The 14,854-nt window shown below is 40.9% G+C and overlaps 2 protein-coding genes across 2 annotated transcripts; one reads left to right on the forward strand and one right to left on the reverse strand.

Annotated features, from left to right (window-relative positions):
- The first annotated feature begins 1,599 nt into the window (after nt 1-1,599).
- Nucleotides 1,600-5,996, forward strand: LOC140013427 (B3 domain-containing transcription factor ABI3-like). The gene is made up of 6 exons (XM_072062706.1): nt 1,600-4,450; nt 4,608-4,700; nt 4,836-4,936; nt 5,062-5,108; nt 5,220-5,296; nt 5,396-5,996. Exons 1-6 carry the CDS (start codon nt 2,402-2,404, stop codon nt 5,540-5,542), a joined length of 2,514 nt encoding a protein of 837 aa, XP_071918807.1. The 5' UTR covers nt 1,600-2,401; the 3' UTR covers nt 5,543-5,996.
- Nucleotides 5,997-10,826: 4,830 nt separating this feature from the next.
- Nucleotides 10,827-14,520, reverse strand: LOC140013431 (26S proteasome regulatory subunit 4 homolog A). Its single transcript, XM_072062708.1, has 6 exons — nt 13,913-14,520; nt 12,477-12,722; nt 11,792-11,961; nt 11,502-11,718; nt 11,287-11,427; nt 10,827-11,088 (listed from the first exon to the last, which is right to left on the reverse strand). The coding sequence occupies exons 1-6, from the start codon at nt 14,387-14,389 to the stop codon at nt 11,005-11,007; spliced, it is 1,335 nt and encodes a 444-aa protein (XP_071918809.1). The 5' UTR covers nt 14,390-14,520; the 3' UTR covers nt 10,827-11,004.
- Nucleotides 14,521-14,854: the final 334 nt, after the last annotated feature.

Raw genomic sequence — 14,854 nt, forward strand, 5'->3', positions numbered from 1 at the left:
AAAGAAAAATGAAAAATAAATAAAATTAGAGGCTAATACTAGATGACAAATAGACAGGCCGTGGGTACAAATCTTCCTCCCCTCTCTACTTATTAAATTTTTGAAAAAATAGTGACCCGCCTTTTCTTTTTCTATTTTTTTTCTTTTTTATTTTTTGGTCAATCGATTCGTGAGATTATACTTTTGCCATCAAAAGATGATGGGCGCTAAGGCCCTCGTGGCGCGGTTGCACGTGAACAGCAACCGCTTGTGAGAATACGGAGAGGGAAATGAAATGGAGACCCGGCCAAATTACAAACGGCTGGTCGCTGGGTGATCGAATAAGCAACGCCCAAAGTTGGTTTTTATTAGCCAATCAGCGTTCTCTGCATGCTTCAACTCCATCGTCACTTACGCCACCTTACGGTCTCCTGTCTGAATTTCATTGGTCCTTTTCTTCTTCTTCCTCTTCTTTTTTTGTCGCTTTTTGCTACGTATAAGTTCAGATCGATGCTGTTAAATGCATTACAGAGGGGCGCAGCAGATAACGACGAACAGGTTTTAATGGACACGAAACGGAAAGAGGACAGCGGGAATTTTTCTTTTTCTTTTTTTTTTGTTTTTGGTTAAAATGTGATAAGCAACAAAGTTTATTGGCTCAGAAAGGTAAGAAAGACGTCCGATTCTGATTAGAATAAAGGTGTTTTGTAGTATAGTGGCTCTTTTTTTTTCTTTTTTTCTTTTTTTTTGTTGGAGGTGCTGCTGCTGCTGGGCCGCTTGTTTGGACTGGTGTTACGTCAGAAATGAAGAGACACGTAGCTGGTAATGAAGAGGCGTCGCCGTTCAATCCACGAATGAGGACAACCCCCGCGACCGTGAACAAAGGAGCCAAGCCATCCTCCCTCCCATAGTGCTTGCTTCTATCATCTGTCCCCAGTCGGTCTAATATGGAGTATAATTTTTCCTGCTTTGTTCTTTTGTTTTTCGCAATAATTACCTCGGTCAGATTGGGTTGAGAGAGAATTGAGCTGCTTCTAATTCTATTGCTAATGAATGAAGGAAGCAATTACAAATGACTTATGAGGACAAATAAGTGCACATTTCAAAATTGGTTGAATGTTGTTAGTTAGTAAAAAGTAAAAAATGTGAAAGGAAGGAAGTGGTTTTTGAGGCGTTGGTTGGCAGTGGGCACCGCCAGAGACAGCCATTCAGGTGAGAGCGTATGGCTACTGGCGTAGAATCCGGGGATAAGCGGAGAAAGTAGCGGCACGAGGTTTTGTTTTAGTTGTTTCCCCTCTCTCTCACTCTCTCTCTCTCTATTCCAATTTCCTCTCTAAGTCCTCTCTCTCTCTCTCTCTCTCTCTCACACACACACACACTTGAGAGTAAAACGCTATAAAACGATTTGAACTTATCTGCTACCCAACAAAAGATATCGCCATAACCCCCAAAACAGAAATAGTAGTAGTAATAACAAAAGGAACTCGCCAGAACAGTCGTGGAGATGGCGGTTGGGTCTCAGAATCTGATGATTTTTCTTTTTTCTTTTTTCTTTTTCAAAATTTTCTTAGTTGGCGGTGGCGTTTATACTAAAACTTTTTGTATAGCGTGCTAAGTAATGTGTATATGTGTGTTAGGCAAGCCGGGTTCGAATTCTCTCTTTCTGTCTTCTTCATCGAATTACGGTGGCCGTCGACACTTTTTTATTTCTCTCTCTCTCACACACACACTAGTACTATACTAGCAGTGTGTACTAATCCTCCTGTAGATCATGTTAATCCTTCCTATTTGTAATATAAATAGTTCTCCAGTTGTTATTGTGTAGATTAATTAGATTACTGCTGTACTGTGCCAGATTCCATATAGATCGATGATGATGATGATTTAATAATGATGGCGATATTTGGAGTCGAGAAGAAGTGGTAGATGTAGATTTAGGTGTCTGTGTGATTATTGGCAATAGATTAATGAAGGCAAGTCGCTTTCTTTCGATATTTTATGCGTGAATACCAGTTATTGCCACTGCTCTGCTCTGTTCTCTTCTGTTGTTGTTTGTTGTAATTGTAGTTGAAATTGTAGAGAAACAACCCCAGATGCTTTATGTTGCATTTCCTCAATCCGCCCCCCCCCCCCAACTTGAAGGTTTTGATTTGATGGGGCAAATCCAAAACAGGCGGGCCCTTTTAACTCGCTAGCTTCCTTAATCAGTTACAAAAGCGAAATCACGCCCCCTCCCCCCCCCGACCCACGACCACTCTCTCCCCCATCCCCAGCCGTATATAAGAGTACCCCCCAGAAAAAGCCCCCGGTTCTCAGTCCCCCGGATTCTATTCCTCTCTTTGGAATTTCTCGACCACTTAATTTCTAGGCCCCCATCCCAACTCAAACCACCATCTACTTCCGAGTAGAAGCAGACTGCAGGATGAGCAAGAATGCTTCCGAAGCACTGCAAGCAGGGGACGACGGAGATGGATTAATGAAGGGCATGGATGTCATCATGGAAGAATCTGCCTTTCCTGCAACGGCATTTGATGATGATGATGATGATCATATGAAGCAAGATGAGCAAGTGATGAGTGTTAATGGTGGTTGCGGTGAGAGGGAGATCTGGTTTGGAAGAGATCATCGTGGTCATGATCAAGACAATAGTCTACTTGATGATGATGACGATGCTGATGTCAATAATGATCCTTGCTCCCTCTTCTACACTGACTTCCCTCCCATCCCCGACTTCCCATGCATGTCTTCCTCTTCATCATCTTCCTCCACTCCCCTCCCTGCCAGGGCCGTTGCTTCCACATCCTCCTCCTCTTCCTCCTCATCCTCCTCCGCGGCTACTTCTTGGGCAGTTTTCAAGTCAGAGCCGGACGATTCTTTCCACCGTAATTCAGAGGCAGAAATGCAGCGCTACCACCCCCTGGAGAGGCAGTGTGATGAGGTGGTGAATGCTGCTGCTGCGGCGGCGGCCTTGTCATCCACCGCCTCCATGGAGATTCTTCCACTACCTGATGACTACTGTAGCAACAGGGATATGAATTGCATGAATGCGATGGAGAATTTCGGGTACATGGATCTGCTGGATAACAGCGATATCTGGGACCCCTGCTCAATTTTTGAGAGCGAAAACGTTAACCCCCCACAACAAGATCATGATCACCAGTTTCAAGAACGGAAACCTGCATCGTCAGCATGCGCGACCCCCAACCACCAGGAAGACCAAATACAAGCTCCCTCTCAGCATCATCAGCCTGTGGAGGAAGACGGAAATGATAATGGAAATGATGGCGGGCTATACTTTCTGCAAGGAAACAGCGAGCTTGGTGTTATATTCCTGGAATGGCTCAAGCAAAACAAAGATCACATTTCGGCTGAAGATATGAGGAGTATCAAGCTCAGGCGCTCTACCATTGAGTGCGCCTCCAAACGTCTGGGCTGCACCAAAGAGGGCAAGAAGCAATTGTTGAAGCTCATTCTGGAGTGGGTGGAACAATACCAACTTCACAAAAGAAGAGCCACAGAAATGTGTTCAAGAGCTGCAGCTGACTTTGACCCAATCTCCTATCACTATCATGAACAGGCACCGGCTGCTGCAGCTGCTCACGAAACCATAAACCCTAACCCTAACCCTAGCCCCACTACTACTGATTTGATTAACTGCAAATCTGTTGTTCCCTGTAGTCATCAACATCCATCAACTGCTTGCCTTTCTTCCTCTCCATCACCTTGGGTTCCACCTGCACCTCCATGCGAGTCTTGTCCTAACTCCCTCGCGGCGCCATTCCCGCCCACCATGGGAGGATATGCGTGTGATCCTTATTCTAGTGCTGCAGCGGCAACTGTTGCTGTTGCTGTTCCCGTGTCGAACCAAACTATGAATAATGCAAATCTATATCTGGTTCCAGCAAAATATCATCAACCCACGGACTCTCCTCAATCGTGGAGTGGACCATATTCGATGCCGCAGGCTCAGTACAACCCGTTCCCGGATAATACTAAACTTCCCGTGTCCGGCTCCCAAGCTCAAGCTCTGTATGCAAATCCATATCCGTATCAGGTTTTTGATGGGAGCAGTGGCGAAAGATTGGTGAGATATGGTTCTTCAGCCACCAAGGAGGCCCGCAAGAAAAGGATGGCACGCCAACGACGGATTTCTCTGCACCAATATCGGCATCACCATAGTCATCATCATCATACTCACCAGAATCAGCCTCAGAGTCTAGTGAATGAACAACATGCAACGAGGATCCCTGCTGTTGGAGATGATTGCACCTCCAACTCTCCAGCTAATCCAGGGAATTGGATTTACTGGTCCCCTGCAGTTCCTCCGCCTGCTCCTGCTCCGACTATGCCGCCTTTGGTTTCACCTGATGAACCATCACATAGGCAAGCACCAACTCAACCTGTGGATCGGGCGTACCTGCAACCGCAGCAGAATCATCAGCGTCAGGTTCCATCATCTGATAGAAAGCAGGTGTATATATCATGTTTGGCCTCTTTTTTTTTTATATATATATATATTCACGCTCGTTGCTCTTTCAAGGTTGATCATGTGAGTTTCGGTGAATCTGTTGGTATAGCTTTCTGGATACTGTTGAATTGTAACGGTTGTTATTAATATTGTCATGTAGAGTTGGAAAACGGAGAAGAACTTGAAGTTTTTGCTGCAGAAAGTGTTGAAACAAAGCGATGTGGGTAATTTGGGAAGAATTGTGTTGCCCAAAGTACGTTCCTCAATTTATTTTGTAATTCATAGATTTGTATCCTGATCATTTATAAGATTGTATCTTACTGACATTGTAAATGTTGCCTACTTTGTAATTAATATCTTTCGTTGGATTTTCGATTTGATCCCTCAGAAAGAGGCAGAAACGCATCTTCCTGAACTTGAATCAAGGGATGGAATCCCCATAGCCCTGGAAGACATTGGCACTTCTAATGTCTGGAACATGCGGTATAGGTATGACAAGTTCATTTAACAATTTTAAGCTTCGTTACTTGAGTAGTACGTAAATAGTTTTTGAAAAAATAAACTGATTTGTGTTTCGCATGCCACTTCTATATATTAACGGCTTTAATTTCCAGATTTTGGCCAAATAACAAGAGCAGAATGTACCTTCTTGAAAACACCGGTAAGCAATCTATTTTTGTTGATCCCTACCATGAAAGTAGTCTCAAAACCAAAAAAATAAATAAATAAATAAAAAGTTTCTTTCTTTAAAGTGCGTTTTCTTCGCCTCTAGGGGACTTTGTGCGCGTAAATGGACTTCAAGAGGGCGACTTTATCGTCATATACACGGACACGAAATGTGGCAAATACGTAAGCAACTTGTTGGTTTCTTTTTAGACTGTAGCCCTCCCACTCATCTTAGCTGTTGCTCAAGTTTATTTAATTAAGATGACGCTGCTTGCTGTACAGCTGATAAGAGGAGTGAAAGTTCGGCAGCCAGGGTCAAAATCAGAGGCAAAGAAGCCGGCAAGGAGAAACCAGCGTAATGTGCCCCAAGCGGCCAATAACTTTGCACTTGCATCTTTCAAACAAACGGTGAAACGAACAACAAATTAGAGGAGGAACAGCAACCAGCAATATGAATGAAAGAAGAGATGTGGCATTTTCTTTTGACATATGGTTTTTGTGGTATTGCTACGGAATAAGTCTCAGCAAGGTCCAAAGGATATTTAACCATTTCGAGACCAAAATGGAAGACTCCAGTATATATATGCTTTAATTTGCTTCATCTCAGTATATGTTTCAATTTGCTTCGTCTAGCAATTTCCTAACCCGTTAAAATGTTAATCCCAGTTCATTTTTTTTTGGTTGGCCCGCAAAGGGTGCAAGAAAATTTGCTTCTCTTGGGTGTGTATCTTTGCTGGTTTAACTGGTTTCTTCGACCATGTAATTTCTTAAAGCTCTGTATGTTTACTAGTATAAACTAGAACCTAGTGACCTGTACTCAGTGACTTGTGTACTTTTGAACTCCATCATGTAAAGTAAAAACGTCTTGTGTTGTTGATCTGCATTCTGGAATTTTAAGATCTATTTTATATATGCACATAACTGCTCTGCTGTTATTAAATTTTGAATGTTTAGACTTCTGTGCTTCCTTTCAGGTTTTTGCATGAGGCATGGTTACAAACTTGTATGTGTTTGTGTGTGTACATATATATATATATATATATATCATGTGTGTATACTGTAGAAATTTTTTAAAAAAATTTTGAAGTGTATTTTTTTTGAATATTTTGAAATTTATAGTTTAAATATTTTGAAAAGTTTTTTGAGGTTACTGTAACTAAATCTTTTAAAAAACTTAAAACAGACAAACTTGACAAAAAAAACTTATCTTCCAAACAAGGCCATAGTTTGTAGCGTGCAAACGTCTTTTTGAAAAACTTGGATGTATGTAATTAGGCGTCAAAGCTGATAGTTATCAATTGGACGCTTGCATGTGATTTTCATTTCTCAGGGAAAAATCACTGTTCATCTTCATGTTGTGATTGATGTTGCAGTCTTTGAAGCCAATGGATCATAGGCAGCCACACCTACACCTAAGCCCAATACAAATTGCATCAATAACCCCTAACCCCCAAATACTTCTTGTAATTAAGATCAGATTACAAGTAAGTGTGTGTGGAATTAATCACGTGTTGAGTGCCAAAACAAAAATAAAAAGATTTAATCACGCGTAGAGATCTCATTGACCACAATCAGAATCTTTTACTTACACTCATGCATGTTTCATTTTTTTTTTTGAGTAAATTTTGTATACACTGTCAGTATATACACTAACACAGTTGGATGGATGACACATGATCAAATTTTGTGTATGCGTCATATATAACGGTGATAGTGTCTATAATGATGATAGTGTATAATGGTACCAGTGTGTATAAGATTCCTTTTTTTCATTTTTTAAAAATAAAAGGGAATCTTTTTACATGCGTAAAAGGACTTCATTAAATTTGAAATTGTGTAGTTTGGCCGGTTGATTAGTCTTCAAAAAGGAATTCTTAAAATTATTGATATTTCACCTGAATTTGATAGCAGAAGAGCCGAAGCAGGCAAGCCCATGACAATAGATGCTCCACTGAGGGAGTGAGTGGCTGGATTCCTAAAGTGGTCTGAAAACCATGGACAATATGTTTGAGCCCAATCGTGATGGCTGTCATTTATGGGGCTTGTGTGAGGATCCAGATTTAAGGAGACGTTACATGCCCGAGAGCAAACCATGACATGGCTCCGTGTGTAGATTGAAGCCCAGGTTTTAAACAATGGATTGCTTATTCTCTTTTCAAATAATTTTATCACTTGTGGCATCCAAAATATTTTTGACGAAAATGTTATTTGCACTCTATCGTTTATTATTTGCATTGTCATCATTTATTTTATTATATAATATAATAAATAAACATTGCTGTATGATTAAAATGATACTAAGAGTGTGATTAACAAAAATGAGAATGCAAGTACTGACATTTTACAGCATGTTATTTCCTCTCAGACCCACAGCTGGCAGGGGAAAGATGAGAATCAGTACGATGTTTTTACTTCGCCCCGAAATTAACATAACAATCTAGATAGAATTCTTATATGAAGTAACAACTGATGAAAATGGTCCAAGGATTATATGTACGGCCTGTTAACTGAAAAAATTTTCCCTCGTAGATAAGAGGGGTTTAATTCTGGTCATTTTTTCAAAGATGATGATATAATAGAGGTACTAAAGAAGCACAGTTCATAACATTTGAGCAGAAATCTCCTTGATCAGGGTTCAGTCTACGTGGTTGAAGATCAAGGGGACATCAAAAAAAGAAAAACAGAAAGGAAAAAACAGATCATATAAGATTCCTTCCCTTGGATGAAGTAATGAGGCTTGACGAGCCCCAACAAACCAACTGACACAGCATTTACTTTTCTTCGACGCCACAACCACAAATTGGTAGACAGTACTGAAATGAGTACTGGTATTACTTATGAATCCTGTGTTTTACTTACCAGTTTTAGTGACTAGTTACTACTAGCAAAGAAAAGCAGTGGAGAGACGGACAATTGGCTGCTGAAGCCTGGAGGAGGCCGATCAGAAAACAAATAATGATCTCCCATCTCAACCGTTTACCTTACCATTAAATTTCATTTCAGATTTCAGAAAAACGCGTTTTTATCTCTCTCCAGTCAAAACTTTAGCTTTTGGTTGGGTAATGGCCAATGAATAGTCCTTCGCATGGCCATGCAGCTCGATTATGATGTACCTGTTACAACATATTAATCTAGTTGCAGCTAACTTCTTCTGCTGATGCAAAGAGCAAATTGGTATGGCTAACAAATTCTTTACACGAGAAAGTGGAGACACTTAACCAAGTAGAAACATGTCTGAACCAAGTTGCTAACCATTTGCTGGCATATGCTGCGTAGCAACTAAAAATGCAGAGAAATATATGTACGTACGTTTGCATCAAGAGTTTTTTTTTTTTTGATAATGATGTCTTTATCAAGAAAGAAAAAGATGAGGAATATGTTGGCGAATGGCGCATGTACGTTTGCCCCCAAAAGGCCAGCGCAGATAGCTGAGCTAGCCACTGGCAATTCAATTGACCGCCATCTGGTGAGATATTGCTATCTCGTCAGTCCTGAAGATCTAAATGCTCATCAACTTCCCCCCTGCTGCGACTCAAAGGTCCGTTCCCTTGATAGGATTCTGCCCCTAAAAATACTATGTACGTACTACTTTTACAAATCATATGAACCAACCACCACCGCACCAATATATAGACTCCATGTGAAACTGGGGGAGACTGCATGCAATTGATGATCAGTGATCTGTGATGACCAGCCCCACTCGAACAGTCCCTTCTTTAATGCATTTACTCCCGCTTCATCTGCTTTTTCGGTTTTTCCCCAACGTACACTATTTTCAGTCTTTAAAAAGGCGGGGGATGCATTTCTCATCCATCATAGGTTGAGGTAGAAAAGAGGAGGGGAAAAAAAAAACTAAAGAAAAAATGGCAAGGTGGTTTGTGATGCTGTTTGTTCTTGCTCTTGTTGTGGCTCAGACAGGGGCTGCTAGAGATATTCCTAATGACAAGGGTGGTCTTGCTGATCAGAAGAACTTCTTCAACTACGGAGGAGTTGGTGGGTTCAACGGCATTGGCAGTAACGGGCTGCCTTTTGGAGGTGTCGGTGGTGGAGTAGGTGGTGGCGGTCTTGGTGGAACGGGAGGAGGTCTGGGCGGGATTATTGGGACAGGGGGGTTGGGTGGCTTGGGTGGCTTGGGTGGTAGTGGTGGAGGAGTTGTACCTGTGGGTGGTGTTGTTGGAGGTGTTATACCCGGTGGCGGGTCTGGTAATCTTCCCTCGCCCTGAGCCTGAGGCCACAGTTGGATGAGATCCTGCCTTGGCGCTTAGCTTCTTCTCAAGGTTGTTTAGTTTTCTTCCAGTCTGGTGTGATCATGGCCATGGCCATTATATTGTGCCACAGTTAGTTGTGTTGTGTTTGGAGCGCTGTTCGTTTGCTGGTTTTTAGTTTTTGCTCTTTTGTCAAAATTAGAGCTAAGTCTTTTAAATTATGATGATGTCGTTGGTGTGTTGTACTGTACTCCAGTGCTATTTAATTAAATAATTAATTACTTGTAATCAAATATTCCCATTTCTTCTGTTATGCTTGTGATTGTTTCACCCGGCGCCGGCGGGGGCCTGAGCTATTATTTATCGAGTACTAACCAGACATTTGGTCTCTAATCTGGGGTGGTTGCTGACATAAATAAAGTTCATGTAGAATATGACGATGGTGCACAAACCAAAGAAGTTTGGAGTACTTGTGCAACGCTCTGCAACCCATCACAATCTCCAAACCAAAAGATGGTTCCGCATGCACAATTGCGCATTAATTTCCCAAAGCCAACTCGAGTTAACATAACATGATGGTTGCATCCAATTTAACCGCTCTACTTCATTCCTAGTACTACAATTACTCTGGCAGTTATATACTGTGATTTTATTTGTTTCATGTTTTGATGCACATTTACATCATTTTGTCATGTGGTTAAATTTTGTTTTATTTTCATTTCTCAAAATTGTGAATTTTGTTTGTGTACACCAAATGTTATGAAAAATAAAGCTGTGTACACCGAAGCTGTTTCTAGCATAAGAAGCAGAACAACTCGGACATGATCACACCACAAACCGCAACCATGCCTGTCCTCTTTTCCTATATCAATGAAGTTTACTAGCTTCTTATTCTGGCTTTTGTGGTTTCATCATTCGGGGGGCTCATCACGGCAGCAGTTAGTTCCGCAGCTCTGTTCTTTGCCTTCATCTCCTACACGGCACTCATTTGTGCTTCCTCGGCTATATAGTTAGCACGAATGCCCTTCTTGGGATCTTTTGTTACTGATGCTCGCCGCGGGATATGATTACCAAAAGCTATTGCAATGGACTCCTTTTAACTTTTGTATTGGCTTTTGTTAATGATGATTGTTGTGGGATATGATTCCAATAGCTGTTCCAATCGACTCTTCAACTCTTGTACTGGCTTTACTTTAATCTATTGGCTCACAAGTAGATCTTATTTTTAAAAATTCAATAAGTCACACCATTTCATCAAGTGGTGTGACACAATTTGGATTACTAAGTCTTTAAAGACTGGGGTACCCAAGTTTTGGCCTAATCTACATATTCAATCTCTTTATTACCACATAACCCAAAAAACAAGGAAAGAATATTCCCCATTAATCAAGAATTTCCCTTAGGCGAAGAATAACACATCACAATTCCACCTAAAAGAGGCGCATGAAACCAGGGTCTAGAAATTATGCTTTCACTACTAAAAAACTGAATCATGCAAGTCAAATAGATAAGCTCAAAAAACCAATGATTCCTTATAAATTAAGAAGATTGTTCTAACAGATCTCTTTCCTTCCATATAGGAAGAGACAACATGAATTTAAGTAACAGAGCCGAAAGCCCCACACATAGACAAGCATGTAAAAGTTCATAACAGCCGTGAAAGCAGGTCGCAGAAACAAGTTATCATCACATGTAGAGTCCTTCAGGAACCCCCTCTTTCTTCTTGAACATAACCTTGTCTTTTGCCTTCTTGAAATCTGCATGCGTTACCTAAATACAGGAAAATTGATTGAGCATACACCATGTTCAGGGTAAAACAACATGAATATCCACTTTATAGGCCCAAATATCTATCTAACTCATCTACCAAATAGAATAAAGATCGACAAATAAGAAGTTATTTTACATACCAAGTATTTCTACAGTAGTAAAAATCACAAACTTAAACCAAGTATACTAGCGTCTCACCTTCATACGGCGCTCTCTCAAAGCAAGCAATCCAGCTTCAGTACAAATTGCCTTAATATCAGCACCAGAAAACTCATCTTTAGTCATAACAAATTCTTCTAAATTGACGTCATCAGCCAATGTCATCCTGGATGTGTGTATCTGCTTGCACACATTAAAAGTTAACATAGTCTTCATCACATCAATTGCATAGACACGTAATGTCATGCACATACCTGGAAAATCCGCCTCCTTGTCTTGATATCTGGAAGAGGGAATTCAATTTTTCGGTCTATTCTACCAGGGCGAAGAAGTGCAGGATCAAGACTCTCAATTTTGTTTGTTGCAAGAATCACTTTGACATCTCCTCGGGAATCAAAACCATCTAACTGGTTCAGCAGTTCCAACATGGTCCTCTGAATCTCACGTTCACCACCAGAGTGCGCATCATACCTATAAGGAGCACAGTTAGTCTTGATGCAAAATTTTCTCTCACTGCACACAAAAAAAGTGTTCAGAGGTGCACCTTTTTGTACCAACTGCATCAATTTCATCAATAAAGACGATAGATGGCGAGAGCTCATCAGCAACTCTGAAGAGTTCCCTCACCAATTTAGGGCCATCACCCAGGTACTTTTGAATCAGTTCACTTCCTACAACACGCAGAAAAGTTGCTGAAGTGGAGTTTGCTACTGCCTGAAGGAGCACCAAACAACAGGATTAGGAGGCCAACATTCCCAAGAAGGAGGCAATGCAAGATGACCCTATTGCTGGAAGGCATCAAGGACCAAGACAACCAGAACCACTCCATAAATGCCATAAAATCAAAATTAAGAAGCATGTTAAGCACAGAGAACAATACAACATTACACAGAACAACTCAAGCACCATATGCTCTGTAATTGTGCTAAAACGCCCATTCAGGCTTTATCCCAGTGTAATTGCTCCCTGATACTATTGATAAAATAAAATCAATCCAATGAATGCAATCGTCATCACACAGATATCATATTCAAAAGGTCCAAAATAACGATACACAATGCATTTCAGAAACAGCCGAGAGGACAAAACAATGTTTTGCCATCCCTATTGATAAAAGAATAAATTAAACAAGGCAGAGATTTTCACTGAACAATACAAGCATCAAAGTAAAAAAAAAAAATTAAAGGACAACTATTTTGCAATGATGGTAGGAATTAAGCAACACAAACCTTTGCAAGCAAGGTTTTGCCGGTGCCAGGCTCTCCATAGAGGATGACACCTTTAGGCGGTTTAATACCAATGTCTTCATATAACTCGGGGTGTGTCAGGGGAAGTTCAACAGCTTCCTTGATTTCCTGTATCTGAGCATCCAATCCACCAATATCGGCATAAGATTCCAACGGAGCCTTCTCAACCTTCATGACAGACACCATGGGGTCGACTTCATCTTGAAGAAGGCCAACTACAGAAAGAACCTGGAACCACATCTTCCCACTGTGAGAATCTTAAGGTATCCTCCAGGTAGTCAGTTCTTCTAATTATACAAGTAAAAGAGACGATACAACCATATAAAGCATAAAAAGCCCTTAAAGTTTTAATCTGATCTTCTACATTCACTAACACACCAAAGTGTTCTCTAATAATATTCAGATTTTCATGAAAACATAAGCTTTCTTTAAAAATTAGATGTTCGTTGAACCCAATATTTTAGACCAATTAATTTCCAACAGTATATCCCAAAAGTCAAAAGCATATGCATCCATGCCTGAACTCTATAAGAAACCATACCCTCACCACCTGCTATTAAGCACATCAAAACTTATTCATGGGTAAATAAGCTAGTATTTAATTAGCAGAAGCCCACATTGTGCTAATTCACCATGTATTACAGGACAGGCTAAAACCAACTTATACTCTGCAAATTTTTCCCACTAAGCGCAAGGAACAACAGGGAAAGGGGTAACACAACTGTCTTTAACTGCAAAAATAATTACTAGGAGTACACATTGAGAGGGCGTTCCTATCTATCTAGTTCAACCCCACAATAAACCTTGACTCTCCATGTCCACAAGGAAAATCCCTCGCTCTAATTGTCTGTTTGACCAATTCGATAGTTCAGAAGTTGGAAAATGAAAATCCTCCCCTTATGTAGCTATGATATATGCTACAACTATTCACTGTGGGAAAAAACAAAAAATTCTTGATTTACAAATTATCCTGAAATCACAAAGCAAAAGAGAACATGCAACACCACTACTAAATTGGCTTCTACCAAAAAAAAATGCTAGAACTTACCATTGAAATGCAAAAGGTAAGTAATGTCCGACATAACATTCTTCACAGGGACCCAACCAGTTCAGGACCCCGAGAATCTTACATCTATTTTTATCCATTCCAACCTAAAATCCCACGAAGCTTGAGCTCCCCAGTCACAATTTTTATATAATTAGTCCATATTCTAGCTCAAAGCTTCAGACATTTACCTAATTCAGAAGGGACCCAAAACCCTAGCCAATCCATCCAGGCACATTTACAGTGCCTGTAATAAAACCACAGATACCAGAGATGCAACCCTAATTTCCCCACCTCAACAAACCAAACCCTAATTACACGATTCAGAGAAATTAAATAAAAAAAGTACACTTAAAAGGAAGCAGAAATAGACCTTGTTGTGCATCAGAATAGCGCATCCAGGCTCGAGCTGATCCTTATCCACAAACGACAAAATCCCGACATAATACTCCGGTCCAACAGATGACGAAACAATAGCATGATTCTCGTCAATAAGCTCCTCTAGGTTTCCGACGCTCATAGGAGAGCCGCGGAGATCATCGACCTTGGATCTATCCTCTTCAGTCTTCTCCTCTTGAGGCTTCAAGCGTTCCTGATTACTGACAAACTCTTCTTCCATCAAAAGATAGTCTTTGATCCGCTCGAGCTTGAGCAATCGGAGCTTGCACTTAGTCAGAGGGGTGACGGTAGGGAGACGAGCAGCGGCTTCGGGGCCTTTCTGCTTGCGCTGTTTGCGGCCAACGCGAGCGGGTGGCGCCGCCGGCTCGAACTTTTTCTCCTTCTTATCGCCGTCGTTTTTTCTGTCCCCTGGGAGTTGCCGGTTCAAGCCGCCGGGTGTGCCCTGTCCCATGGTTTAGTTGATATACTTGGAACGGAGGAGGCTGAAATTGCTAGTGTTGCTATGTCTGAGAAGTGGAGAGAAGAGCAAGCGTGAATTGTATTATTTTGTTCTGTTTGTGGTGGCTTTGTGTTCAAGAAAAGGTTGCGAAACAGTGGAAGCCGAAACCCGAACCCGAATCTGTTGCATGTGTGCGGGGAGCCGGTGGATATTAGAATTTGGGTTGGGTGCACGTGATTGTCACGTGTGCACTCACCATTGATTTTCAAAGAAGATTGGTTTTATCCAACAAATAAACCAATTCGAATTTGTCCTTTCTTTTAAAGATAAATCTCATATACACCGTCATTATTAGATATACGTTACAGGTATAAAATTTGAATTTGAAATCCAAAATTTACTCGTATATCATTCATTCAATCAATCGTGATAGTTTATACATTGACAGTGTATAATTTGACCCAACTTAAATATAAA

Source organism: Coffea arabica, chromosome 1e, assembly GCF_036785885.1.
Source record: "Coffea arabica cultivar ET-39 chromosome 1e, Coffea Arabica ET-39 HiFi, whole genome shotgun sequence".
In the NCBI taxonomy this organism is placed as follows: Eukaryota; Viridiplantae; Streptophyta; class Magnoliopsida; order Gentianales; family Rubiaceae; genus Coffea; species Coffea arabica.

Coding starts and splice junctions, on each gene's coding strand:
- LOC140013427 (XM_072062706.1), top strand. CDS start 2,402: ATGAGCAAGAATGCTTCCGAAGCACTGCAAGCAGGGGACGACGGAGAT. Junction 4,451..4,607: donor CATCATCTGATAGAAAGCAG/GTGTATATATCA, acceptor ATTGTCATGTAG/AGTTGGAAAACGGAGAAGAA. Junction 5,297..5,395: donor ACACGAAATGTGGCAAATAC/GTAAGCAACTTG, acceptor CTTGCTGTACAG/CTGATAAGAGGAGTGAAAGT.
- LOC140013431 (XM_072062708.1), bottom strand. CDS start 14,389: ATGGGACAGGGCACACCCGGCGGCTTGAACCGGCAACTCCCAGGGGAC. Junction 11,962..12,476: donor GCAAAACCTTGCTTGCAAAG/GTTTGTGTTGCT, acceptor GTGCTCCTTCAG/GCAGTAGCAAACTCCACTTC. Junction 11,719..11,791: donor GATGCAGTTGGTACAAAAAG/GTGCACCTCTGA, acceptor TGCTCCTTATAG/GTATGATGCGCACTCTGGTG.